Source organism: Jaculus jaculus, chromosome 3, assembly GCF_020740685.1.
Source record: "Jaculus jaculus isolate mJacJac1 chromosome 3, mJacJac1.mat.Y.cur, whole genome shotgun sequence".
NCBI lineage: Eukaryota > Metazoa > Chordata > Mammalia > Rodentia > Dipodidae > Jaculus > Jaculus jaculus.
Window position 1 is genome coordinate 93,635,512 of NC_059104.1, and position 13,389 is coordinate 93,648,900.

Sequence of the window (13,389 nt, forward strand, 5' to 3'; positions counted from 1 at the left end):
TAATGGCTCTCCAAAGGAGACTTTAGGGACCCAGGAGTAGCCCTATAGCTTCTCTGATACTGGTGTTGTCTGTTAGGATGAATCAGGACCATGCTGGCCAAGTAGACTTCCCTCCTTTGGAAATCCAGGAAGATGGATTTTTTCTCAGTGTGACCCTCTCCTGTTTCAAACTGTACACCAATTTTTGTTTCTGGGTATCTGTATCTTCCCTGATCAGGAAAACTTGCCAGAGGGCCAGTGTAGAAGTGTCCCATTGTCTCCAGTGGTCTCATGACCTGGGAGCAGAAGCCAAAATATTGGCCTTTTTTTTTTTTTTTCTCTTTGCTCTGATGATTCCAACTGGCTTTGGTCAAAAGCCGTTTTGAAAAGACCATTGCTCCTGCCATGAGCTGGAATGCAAGATGGGACCTCACACTTTCTCTGCAGACTAATGTTCATCAAGTCCCTTGGGGACCAGGAAAGTGAGACCTTCCTTCCAGAAAACCTTCCAGCTTCCTTGTAAACTGGTAGTAAGTCTGGGATGAAAGGAATGAAAATGCTTCCTGAGCCTACAGGTATACTGCAAAGTAGAAGGAAAAGGTCTTCCAGGGACAAACTTCAGTGACTGACATGAACATCACACGGGGATTTGAAATAACCTAGAAGAATGAGGTGAGAAAAGGAAAGAGCTCACCCAGCAAGCCAGCGGGGGACTTGTGTTACCAAGTTCACAGGCTATCAGAGTTGGACAGGCCTCAGGGAGACTTCTCACGTTCCTCAGGGTGTGACAAGAACAAGATCCTGATAGGGCAAATGACTTGTTCTAGGTGAGACAACAGCTGAGATCAGAGATTACAGAGCTCAGTGTGTTTCTGCCTAGCTTCCCCTAGCATGGAGGGCTCTCTTATTACAGAGAGGAGGGCAACCAGGAGCCCAGAAATCCTGCCTCCCAGGATCTGATGGTGGGCCCTGGCACGTACAGAAACGGGTTCAAAGTACTATTGTGCTTTTTTATTATGTAGAAATGCTGTATGGACAAAATATGTATTGGTACCATTTCCCTCCTTCCTGCCATCATTCCACTGAGGACCCTTCTCAGATGGGTTACTAGTATAGACCATGGAGTTACTGGTTATGAGTTGTGACAGCAGCAGTCAGTCATTGTGGCAGCAATTGACATTTTTTTAGTGCAATCAAGGTATTTTTGGACAACACACCAACTCAGTAACTACCATATAGCCCAAATTCCCATTAAGAAACTCTGGTGGTTTGAATGCAAATGTCTACCACAACCAAGGTATTTTTGATTGAGCTTCCTGCTTAGTCTTCTGTAGGTGGACCTTGCTGGAGGAGGTGTGTCACTGAGGGCAGATCTTGAATCCTACTTTCAGGTGTGTTCAGAGCCAGCGTGACCTCCGACCATTCCCTAGCTCTCTGTTATTGATGTCTGATGAGGTGAGGCAGCTTCCTCTGCCTTGATGAAGCTCTCTCTCTGACCTGTAAGTCTGAAATAAACCCATCCCTCCCATACACAGCTTTTGGTTGAGTTTTTGTCCCAGCAACTAAAAGGCAAGATAAAAAGTTTTTTAAAACACTTAATTTGCATATGTGCATGTATGTGTGTGTTGGGGTGCACCAGGGTCTCCTGCTGTTCCAAATGAATACCAAACACATGTGTCACCTTGGGTCCAGCTTTTTGTAGGTACTGGAAAATTAAATCCTGGCCAGCAGGCTTTACAAGCCAATTTCTTTAATTGCTGAGCCACTGCCCCAGGCCCCTATTAAGAAATTTCAAAGAAGGCTGGAGAGATGGCTTAGCAGCTGAGGTGCTTGCTTGAAAAGCTAAAGGAGCTCAGTTCAATTCTCCATGAACCATGTAAGCCACAAGGTGGCACATGCATCTGGAGTTTGTTTGCAGTGGCTGGAAGCCATGGGGTGCCCATTCTCTCTGTCTCTCTCTGCCTCTTTCCCTCTCTCAAATAAATAAAAGTAAAACAGAATTTCAAAGAGGGAAAACTTTTATTTTAGACAGAGTGAGATACACACCCACACACACACACACACAGAGAGAGAGAGAGAGAGAGAGAGAGAGAGAAAGAACTGGCATGCCAGGGCCTCAGCCACTCCAATCAAACTCCATACACTTGTGCCCCCTAGTAGGCATGTGCAACCTTGTGCTTGCTTCACCTTTGTGTGTCTGGCTAATGTGGATCTGGAGAGTTGAACATGGGTCCTTAGGCTTTGCAGGCAAGCACCTTACCTGCTAAGCCATCTCTCCAGCCCCCCAAAAATATTATTTAAAAAGAAAGAAAAGGGCTGGAGAGATTGATCAGTGGTTAAGGCTCTTGTCTGCAAAGCCTAACAACTGGGGTTTGATTCTCCAGTACCCATGTAAAGCCAGATGCACAAAGGAGTACATGAAGCTGGAGTTTGTCTGCAGTAGTGTAAGGCCCTGGTGCACCCATTCTCACTGTCTCTCTTCTCTCCTCATTTTTGCTTGTCTAACAAGTAGGTTCAATTCCTCAGTAGCCACAAAAAGCCAGATGCACAAAGGGGGCACATGCACCTGGACTTTGTTTGCAGTGGCCTAAGGCCCTTGCATGCCCATTCTCTCTGATGCTCTTCTCTCTCTGCTTAAAAATAAAATACTTAAAGAAAAAAAAAGTTAAGAGAGAGCTGAAGAGATGGTGCCATGGTTAAAGTGCATGCTTGCAAAGTTTGATGGTGTGAGTTTGATTCCCTAGTACCCACATTGTAGCCAGATGTACAATGTGGCACCGGTGTCTGGAATTCATTTGTAGGTGCAAGAGGCCCTGGTGTTCTCTCTCTCTCTCCTTGCAAATAGATATATTTTAAAAAGAATTTTTGGCCAGCCAGAGGAGATCATGAAGGCTTCCAAGACCGTGTTAGACTACACCTGTACCTCCACCAAGTACTCACATGTCTCACCAGGCATCAGCAATACCAGAGGTGAAGAGTCTTGGGATACAGCGCTGACAGCATGCACTCCTCATACATATCCAGCATGGACCCCATCTTCTGAAATAATTTTGAAATATGTCTTTTCTGAAGATCATGGTAGGAGAAACCAAGAAAACCCTGGCATATCTGCTTTCACATCTGTCTGTTCCACTCCTGTACATCATATTAGCAGGTCACTGGAGCTTGACAGCTGGCCAGTCCAGGCACTGGAGGACAACAGGGATTTAACATTAGCCATGATGTATTTAGGCAGCACTCAGCAGGATACAAGTCTCTAGTATGCAGACCTCTGATGGACAGAAAACTCATGCCCAGCAGCCAGGTGATATGCACTCTGCAGGAGACCTTCATCACACCAAATCCATGTCACACCTTAGACTACTGAATTGCCATAAACGGTGATGATGACATCCCCTATGGCGTAATGTTTTACACATGAAGAGAGATAATCCCTAAGTTGAAAGGAATAAGGTTGATTTAAAAAACAACAGAAGCCTCTCAAACATTTTGCAAGAAGAAGAAAGAGTATGGGAAATACCTGAAATATGTCTAGTTGTAGATCTGGATCTTTATTCTCCTAAGTGTTTGATCCTTAAGAATTTTTTTGTGGGTTTGCCTAAAAATTAGGTAAGTTTCCTCACATTAAGAGTTTTATAAATTAAAAGGTCAAAGTGGAAGATAATTTTATTTTAGACATTTGCAATCCAAAGATAAACGTGTCATGCAATAGATCTGGTAAGAGGATAAGGTGGAAAATGGCCTCAAGGAAGCTACTAACACAATCAGAAGCTATATAAAGCTTAAGCATAAGAAATAAGTTGAGCCATAGAGATAACTCAGTTGACAGTGCATGTGTACATGCATGAAGCCTTCGGGTCCATCCCCAGCACTGCATAAACGGCATGGCAGCACACACTGTAGTCCCACACTTAGGAAGTAGAGGCAGGTGGATCAGGAATTCAGTCATCCTTGGCTAGCTACATGGTGAGTTGGTTAGTCTAGGCTACAAGATACTTTCTTTAAAATAAAAAAAAAAATTGGGGGATGACAGCTAAGGTTCTTGGTTGCTCACAAGAACTAGATTTTTTTTTTTTTTTTTTTTTTTGATTTTTCAAGGTAGGGTCTCACTCTAGCTCAGGCTGGCCTGGAATTCACTATGGAGTCTCAGGGTAGCCTTGAACTCACGGTGATCCTCCTACCTCTGCCTCCAGAGAGCTGGGATTAAAAGTGTGTGCCACCACGTTCGGCTTTTTTTTTTTTTTTTTTTTTTTTGTAGAACTAGATTTTAAGACCCTACTGCTGAAGACTCCACATACTTGAGCTGCAGGTCACTGAGAAATCAAGCTAGAGCTGAGCTGGAAGCCTCCTCCCTTTTGACTATAGTTGTCAGGATGCTGGAAACACCTATGGTGACTATGGGGGTAGAAAATCATCAACAGTCTTCATCAGCAACGGATCCTGCAAACTTCGCAGCTGGCCAGCCAAGCCAAATGTACCAAGTGGTACAATGGTGGCATGTCTGTTACAAAGAAAACCAACTGCTCTCTGATTGGTGTTGAGGCCTTCCATGAGAATTCCTGCCTAGTACTTAAAACCTAGTCAAAAGCCTATGGCTTGGGAGGTCATAAGGCCCCAGGGGTAGGGGGACCTATTACTGTTGTCTTGCTAAATGGATATATTATGCCTACCAAACTGCCAAAGAGGTGGTGGAAAGAATGTGAGAGTCAAAGGAAGGGGAGGTGTGCTTACCATACTGTTTTTATGATATAAACTGGCCTTACTGTTCAAAACCTCACAGTAGCTAACACTACCAAGACCTGCATAATAGGAGAAAAAATGACATCAAAATAGAACAGGGAGCTGGAGAGATGGCTCAGCAGTTAAAGACACTTGCTTGCAGAGCCTAACACCCTGGGTTCATTTCCTCAGTAACCATGTAAAGCCAGATGCAAAAAATGGCACATGCGTCTGGAGTCATTTGCAGTGGCAGGAGGTCCCAGAGTGCCCATACAATCTCTGTCTCTTTGTCTCTCTCAAATAAAACTACTTTTAAAAAATAGAAAAGGACTACTTGGGAAGAAGGGATTCAGTGGAGGGAAGATTAGGAAGGGAAAAGAGAGGATGGTGGTAGGGGATTATGATCATGGTATATTGTTTATATTAACAGGAGTTGTCAATAAGTTTAAAAATCTTAAAGGCTTCACTAATGTAAGATTTTCTGAATAATAAATACTGTCAAACTGGGGCTGTACATGTAGCTCAGTGGTGGAGCATTTGTTTAGCATGTTTAAGGTCTGGGTACCATTTACAGCACTGGAAAACAAACCTTTGTGTTAATAATTGTTAATTGGGCTGGAGAGATGGCTTAGCGGTTAAGCGCTTGCCTGTGAAAGCCTGAGGACCCCGGTTCGAGGCTCGATTCCCCAGGACCCATATTAGCCAGATGCACAGGGGGCGGCGCATGCATCTGCAGTTTGTTTGCAGTGGCTGGAGGCCCTGGAGTGCCCATTCTCTCTCTCTTTGCCTCTTTCTCTCTCTATCTATTTCTCTCAAATAAATAAATAAAAGTAAAAAGAAAATTAAAAAAAAAATTGTTAATCTACAAATGTCAGATGAAATTTGGTTGAAGCATAAAATTTCCCTGTAGTTTGCATTCCTTCATGTTAACTTATCCTTTCCAGTTGTATGTGTATATTTTACTCCCATCAATAAAACCTAAATTACATATGTAAAAGAAAAGCTAACACATTACTAAATTACATGTTCTAACTGTGTATACTTGTTCCATTGTCTTTCAAATGGCTTTATAAGTTTGTTGAACTGAGATTTTGAGACTGGGTCTCAAGACTGTGAGGTCTTACCCTAAAAGGTAGCCTTTAAGGTATAAGAATGGAGTTGGCTGATTTTGTAATATTTTATCAGAATGGAAAAAGAACTGCTTAAAAACTAAATACTTCTACATAATTTGTGATTTTGCTCACCTCTAGGAAAGGCTAATTTTGTGTCAATACAGAGCTTTATTTTCTCTCTTGCTATTTAAGAAGGCATCTAAGACCCAGTGAGAATGGAGGGAGGTATTTGTTTCATCAGGCACATGTATGTATGTCTCAAGACAAACTAGGGGCACAATTAACTTTACAGTATTCCTGAATTTTAACAGGTTTCACTAAGAGCCCACAAAATCCCGACCATTGCTGCACAGTTTCATCAGCCAAATGTGCCCCAGAATGCCAGAAAACTAAATTACTACCCCCAAAATAAGTCCAAGCTATGTCTCTATATCAAAACCAAAACACAGACCATACCAAAGTCAGTGAACCTCCCAGGTTGAAATGGCACTCATAAAAGCACAGAAATGTTGGTTCATTCGGAAGCTCAGCACTGGGACAAGAATGAAAATAAAGACATCATATTTTTCATTTAAGGTAGCATTAAACTAGTTATCTTTAAGTTTACCAAAAATGCTGGCCCATTAATTTCACTGAATTGTATGCTTAAAAATGGAAAAAATGGCAAATTTTGTTATATATCTTATGAAACTTTGAAATAATGCAATATCCCAAAACCCACTGTGCACCTTAAATGGATGAGCTGTGTGTGTTGCATCCTCATAAAGCTGACTTAAACACAGCAACGAGCTGCCCCAGCACTCCAGCTTTGCAGGCGGCCAGCATTACTGCAGAGTCTACACATTGTGATGATCAAATGACCAGGAGCACCAGTCAAGATGCACAAAGAAGCACGAAGGAAATTGCTAGTCACTGCCAATAACATTAGCCATGGGCTCTTTGACAACTCGATTTTTCTAACTTGAATAGCCAGATATGTGTTATCCCAGCAAAAAGGAGGTAAAAACAGGAGGCTTAGGAGGAGTTCAAGCCCTGTCTTGGCTCCAAGAGACCTTATTCCCATGAATGAATGAATGAATGAAGGAAGGAAGGAAGGAAGGAAGGAAGGAAGGAAGGAAGGAAGGAAGGAAGGAAGAAAAATGTATATAAGACAAAACAAGCATACATACAAATAAAAAGTCACATACTTTGTTGTTTAAGCTTATTTAATATTTGAACTCTTAAATTTCTATTTTCCCAGACCCCAGAAAACAGAAAGTTTTTAGATGACCAATATTTTGTTCCAGAAACATACAGCCTTATCAGCTAATTCATAAAAGAGCTATTTTACAAAGGTACATCTGGATAATTAGAACAATAAAGTCTTTTAGGCATTTCAAAATGTGATCAGTAAAAATACATGATTATTAATAAGGTTCTTTAAAGATAGTTCCAGATTTTTTTAAAAAGCAATTTCTGTTAAAGAGTACGTGATTGTATGGTGAAGAAGGAAAATAAAACATTCTAGTAGGAAGAGGCTTATTAAAAATAACCAAACAGTGTGCACATTACAGTTACCGTTTTTGTAGTATGTCTGCTTAGCGGTTGGCACCTGGAAATGGCAGTGGGGGCTTTTATCTAGGAGGTACTCCCCCACCCCTGTGACAATGTAGTATCAACACCCTCAGTACCAGTGGGGAAGGCAAAGGAACCAGACGAGAACAACTCTGTGAAGAATGATTTTGCAGATCACTCTGAACAAAGGTGGGAGTGTCAGGGGGAAAATACGATGTACTGAACAGAAATTGTACTACTGGGGGGAAGGGACTAGCCCACAGAAACTTCTGTATATCCTTGCTATTTTTGTATTTTAAAGTCCTATGCACACAGTTCTCAAGGAAGGAAATACTGAGGAAAGCCCCGGGCGCCACACCATTGCGGAGAGCTGAGCTACTGGGGCAGGGGTTCGGGGACAGGCACCAGGCATATTCACCACTCACTGTCAAGGAGAAAAAAGATAGATGTGAGTAAGATAACTCACAGGAAGCACAATTATTTCTTTCGCTTCTAAAAGTTGGGCAAAATGGATTTCTCTCCTTTACTATGATAGTAGCTCATCCTCTCCCCTCTCTGAAAGACAAAGAAACAAAATGATTTTTAAAGGGAATTCATGTGTTGGAGCAGTTATTTAGAAGTTGTTTTGGGGAAAATAAAACCAAAAGCCTCATGAAATATGCCTCCCATAAAATATACTCCAAAATAGCTGATTGTAAAGTAGACAAAATATATGGCATGATGATCATAACCAAAATATGGGTGATAATTATGAATTCATATCATAGCACTTTGAAGGTTTACAGATTTGCCTGACATCATTTCTCTCAAAAGGAAACATTGCTATTGCAATTTGCACTTAACAGCAAGAGCCACTAAGCCACAGAAGAAGGCAGTGTCATCATTCACGCCTGTAGCTCACACATCTACATAGGTGATTAGGCCCCCTCACGGCCCTATGCTCCTTGGTACAGAAGCAGACTGCAACTTCTAGCCACCCAACTTTATGACGATGACCAGTCTCATTGCAAAACAAGAAGAGCACCTGATTTCATCACCTGAAAGGAAGGTGTAACATAGAAGTCAAACAGATGTGATTATAATGGCCACAATGAGCACAGGAGACTAGGATGGGAGGGCAAAGACAGGCAATAAGGCTGATGAAACAAAAAGAATGCTCAAAAAGTTAAGATTTTTTTTTTTTCCCAGAGTTAATTTTATCTTGAGGCTTCATCAGACACATAGATATGAATCTACTTAGAAGTACCAGAGCTACGGGCAAAGTATTTCCCAGTTAGCTCTGCTATAGTTCCAAAGAGAGGCTAAGCTGCAGAGAAAGGAAAGTAAACAATCACTAAGCAAAACACTGATGAGCCAGAGAAGAAAACAAAACTTTGCTGACATGCAAACTTCTAGAGTGCTAGAAAATTATGGGATGACCTCTAGTGCTTGGAGCTAGGAGGAAGGTTCTAGTATGTTTATCTTTCTCCTGATGAATTCCTCCAATGACATAGTGTCAAGTGGCTACCGGGATAGCCCTTTCACTTTAATTGGGAGTGACTGCTTATTTCCAGCAACACAATGTAACCATTTGGTTTCTACTTGCTTCTCCTAACATACATGCAAAGCTCCAAATTCCAAGCTTAACTTACATATTAGTTTCAGCTTCTAAAAATTTAGATCCCATTCTGAGTTAAATTATACTTGGTCAATGACTCAAAATATAATTTCAATTTATTGATGAGGTACAATAATCCAAGTTCATCTATATAAGAACATAGATGAGTTTTGAAAGGGCAAAAATGGGAATCTGGACCCAAGCAGATGAGCTTATTAAGTTGTAGTGGTGTGTATAAAAGCAGCAGGGAATCTCCACCAAAGGGAGGAAAAGCTTTCTTTGTGTATGTGTTTAAGAGGGCACTGCAGGGGAAGATACAAGTGCATCCTGATTGCCCCAGAGTTCAGAGGGCACTAACTGAAAGAAATGGGTGAACTCCTTGTCTATTAACAGAATTTACAGATTTGACAAATGCTATTTTTCAGTTGACAAAATACTTCAAAAATGTATTTATTTCATATACAAAGAAGCCACCAAAACCCAATAGAATTGAAGGAGTTCTCAGGTCACAACTGGCTTGTTTACCCTCTGCAGGTGCTGTGGACACTGCTATGTACCCTTGCGCAGAGCCAGCGCACCTCGGTGGCCGGACAGCACACCTGGTCTCCATGGCTAAGGCCAGTCCCGGCATGGTGCGGACAGGGCTGTGGCAGCAAGGTCAGAGAAAGTGCTCTGGGCAATGTGAGCAGCTCTCCTCTACTATACCTTCCACCCACCCTTCACTCTCCTTGTGACTCAAAGAGCCCTTTGGCACCGTCAGTGCAAAATATTAGAGTCAAACCTCCAGGTACTAATATTTTACTGGCCTTATAATCAGCAGTACCCGTGGCTCATGACAGCCATGGTTCCACTCAGTAGTGATTCAGTTTAGACAGACTCTTAACCAACCCTCCTTAGCAACCCCCACCACTGAAGCATTTCCATGTTTGTTCTTACTTCCTGCCTAACTTGCAGGGATGATTTTTTTATAAGTGCCAGTCTAATGAATAATTATACAAATGAAACAATACCAAGAATAACAAATTTATAAGTCAAGAAAATAAAAATTTGCTTTCCTCTCTCCCAAATCCCAACCATCAACAGAAAAGACAACAATAGAAGAAAATACACCCATTTTTCAAGTGCCTACCATTTAGCAAGTTGAGGATACCTGTTAATTGGGATGGAACCTAGCTACAGAGACTAGGTACTTGCCTCAGGGTGGAGCCCACCTGGCCTCTGGCGACCCAGGCAGCAGGCTCGTGCCTTCTGCGTGCAGGGCCACAGGGCACAGCCCACGTCTGAGGTGGCCCTCAGAACGGCAGCTCACTGGGCAGAAGGGCAAGGTGTACAGTTGAATACAGGCCAGTGCTCCTTCCTTCTGTCCTCCCCTGCACCACCTCTCGACCAAGCGTCTCATCCCCTACCTGACCTTGGCTTCAGGAGCATTTGAACCTTGGGTGTACTAAATATAAAGGGCTAAAATTCTCACTACTCAATTAAAATAATACAAGGCAAAGTAAAATTAAAATGTGCTTTCAAATAAGGAATGAAGTCAAATAAATACATCTGATTTTCTCTTTCTTATGCATAAGTACAATTTCATATCCTACACCCAAAGCTCTATACATTTGGTTTTTGTTCTGAATCAAAATGCAATTCCGCCAGTGAGGAGAGGAAAGTGAGAGAACAGATGTTCCCTCACTGACAGACTCGTGCAGCTGCCAGACTGTGAAGAACTTAGTCCCATTCAGGGCACCATGGGCATGGCTGAGCCCAGGCGGTTCCAGGCAGATCCTCTGTCACACTCTTCTCTGCATCCACACTGGAGCCAGGTTGGAGCTGATACAGGGCCGATGCGCAAAATCCAACCACCTGCAGTCACCTCCAGGACACTGGGCTCTAACTTTTATCTGAGAAGGATGGAGAAAGGTGGAGGCAGAGTTAAGAACATGATCAATCAAATGATCACTGACTATCACTAAAATCTGTGGGCAAGGTTAAGTGCTTCTCTATGGTTTTTTGATGAGGAATTTTGCTCTAGCCCAGGCTGACCTGGAACTCACTCTGTAGTCTGAGGCTGCCCTCCAACTCATAGCGATCCTCCTACCTCTGCCTTCTGAGTGCTGGAATTACAAGTGTGTGTCACCATGTCTGCCTTTCTTTCTTCCAATACTATTTTATTATTTATTTATTTATTATTTACGTATTTATAAGCATAGAGAAATAGAGGACAGAGAGAATGGGCATGCCAGGTCTCCAGCCCTGTTGAAAATGAACTTTACATCCATGTGCCACTTTGTGCATCTGGCTTTATGTGAGTACTGCGGAACTGAACCCAGGTCATTAGGCTTTGAAGACAAGCACCTTAATTGCTGAGCCATCTCTCTAGCCTAATCATGGTCATTCATTCATTTGTTTATTTTTCCCCCAAGATAGGGTCTCACTCTAGCCCAGGCTGACTTGGAATTCACTATGAAGTCTCAGGGTGGCCTTGAACTCACAGTGGTCCTCCTACCTCTGCCTCCTGAAGGCTGGGATTAAAGGTGTATGCCACCACACCTTGCTGGTCATTTCTAAATTGTAACAGTCCTATCCCAAAGGACAAAAGCAGACAAGTCAGAACTGCTACAATGAAGAGAGTTCAGCCACAGCCAGAGAGACACACTGGCCCTATCTTCTCCACAGCAGCATCGGCACACATCCTACTGAAGTTTCCATTTATCAGGTTTCCTTCTATTATGCCTTCTGCTTTGGAAAGACAGAGAGGGCAGAAGAGAGAGCTGGCACAGGAATGACAACCACAGCTCTTCTAAGAAAAAGAGAGAGTCAGCAGACAAGAGCTCTCACTTGATATATGATGCTTAGAAACGAGAAGTTTTTAAAGACAAGAAAGAAGTGGAAACGCAGAAGGTCTTCATGTTAAAGAACAATAAATCATGTATTCAGTACTGCTCAGACAGGACAAACCTACCATTCCACATACCTGAGAGCTTGTCAGGGAGGGCTGAGCCAGCCAGCCTTTGACAAAGAAGGGTGTAACTTTCCTCCACCTTCTGCAAAAGAAAAGATTTTTCATGTGGACAGGACAAGAAAAATCAAACAAAAACTGATGAAAATAGAAATGAAAGCATTTTATATTACAGATACATGCTACCAAATTTCAACATTAACAATGATTGTTAAAAATTTTTAATAGGGGAAGGGAATACATTTCCTTTTCCCACTTCTCCTTTAAATGAATAACTTAAAACATTCCCAATTAGAAGAAAGGAATAAAGAGCAGGGCGTGGTGGCACACGCCTTTAATCCCAGCACTTGGGAGGCAAAGGTAGGAGGATCGCTCTGAGTTCGAGGCCACGCTGAGACCACAGATTGAATTCCAGGTCAGCCTGAGCTAGAGTGAAACCCTACCTTGAAAAAACCAAAAAGAGAGAGAAAGGAGTAACCAGCTGGGCGTGGTGGTATATGCCTTTTATACCAGGGAAGCAGAGGCAGGAGGACCACTGTGAGTTGGAGGCCAGCCTGGGACTACAGAGCGAGTTCCAGGTCAGTGAGGCCTTGCCTTAATAATAAAAAAACTAACAAAAACAAAAAGAAAAAAGAAAGGAGTAACCAATAAAGGTAATTCTCCCATGTCAGGTTTTACTCTGGAGGTGACCCCACATGTGTTATGAGCTTCAGTGGCTTTTAGACACCTTGCCTCATCAGTCACAGTATGACACAACATGGAATTCTACAGGGAACTGAAAGAGAGACCAAGGGAGACCAGCCTTCAACTAGATGTATCAGGACACTTTAAGTGTATCCACAAAGCTGCCAAAGAAAATAAGGTCATGAAAAAGTCATGTCAGTTCTAGCAGCTGCATCTACTGAAGGCCAACAGGCCCTTTTCTTAGAAACTTGCCACACATGTCAGTTTTGAAAATGGTAACATTTTTACCCATGGCTTAAAAAAAAAAAAAAAAAAAAGTGTTTTTTGTTTTGTTTTGTTTTTTTTTTGAGTGAGAGTTCTGCTCTATTTCATTAGTCACTTTAGCAATGTGGTCCTTGGTTTTTTCATGGTAGGATCTCACTCCAGCCCAGGCTGACCTGGAACTCACTTTAGCTCCAACTGGTCTCAAACTTACAGTGATCTTCCTACCTCAGACTCCAGAGTGCCAGGATTAAAAAAAAGGCATGCACCACCAGGTCTGGCACCAAAAATTCTATTCATGCTCAGGTTCATGGATTACAAGAGCCACAGGGAAACTACCAACACTACACACACCACAGGGAATAGGTTACATATCACATTTCCCAGCCTTGATTCACAACCATGCAACCCTACCTAGCACCCTTAGTGGAGGGCAGCCAACTGCCTCAAGCATTTGTAGGTTATTAAAATTTCAAAATCCATACAAATATATGCTACAGAGCTTCAATATGTCTTGTTCTTATGATTCAGCC

The 13,389-nt window shown here is 42.3% G+C and overlaps 1 protein-coding gene across 4 annotated transcripts in view; it reads right to left on the reverse strand.

Moving 5' to 3' along the window:
* Positions 1 to 6,997: 6,997 nt before the first annotated feature.
* The window catches only part of Arhgef12 (Rho guanine nucleotide exchange factor 12), a 180,587-nt gene continuing 174,195 nt past the window's right edge, over positions 6,998 to 13,389 (reverse strand). For all 4 annotated transcript variants that reach the window (XM_045146300.1, XM_045146302.1, XM_045146299.1 and 1 more), the window contains 2 exons: positions 11,927 to 11,996; positions 6,998 to 10,853 (listed from right to left, as the gene is read on the reverse strand). In XM_045146300.1, coding sequence (XP_045002235.1) covers positions 10,843 to 10,853; positions 11,927 to 11,996 — 81 coding nt within the window. In that variant the 3' untranslated portion in view covers positions 6,998 to 10,842. The remainder of the gene's footprint in view (positions 10,854 to 11,926; positions 11,997 to 13,389) is intronic.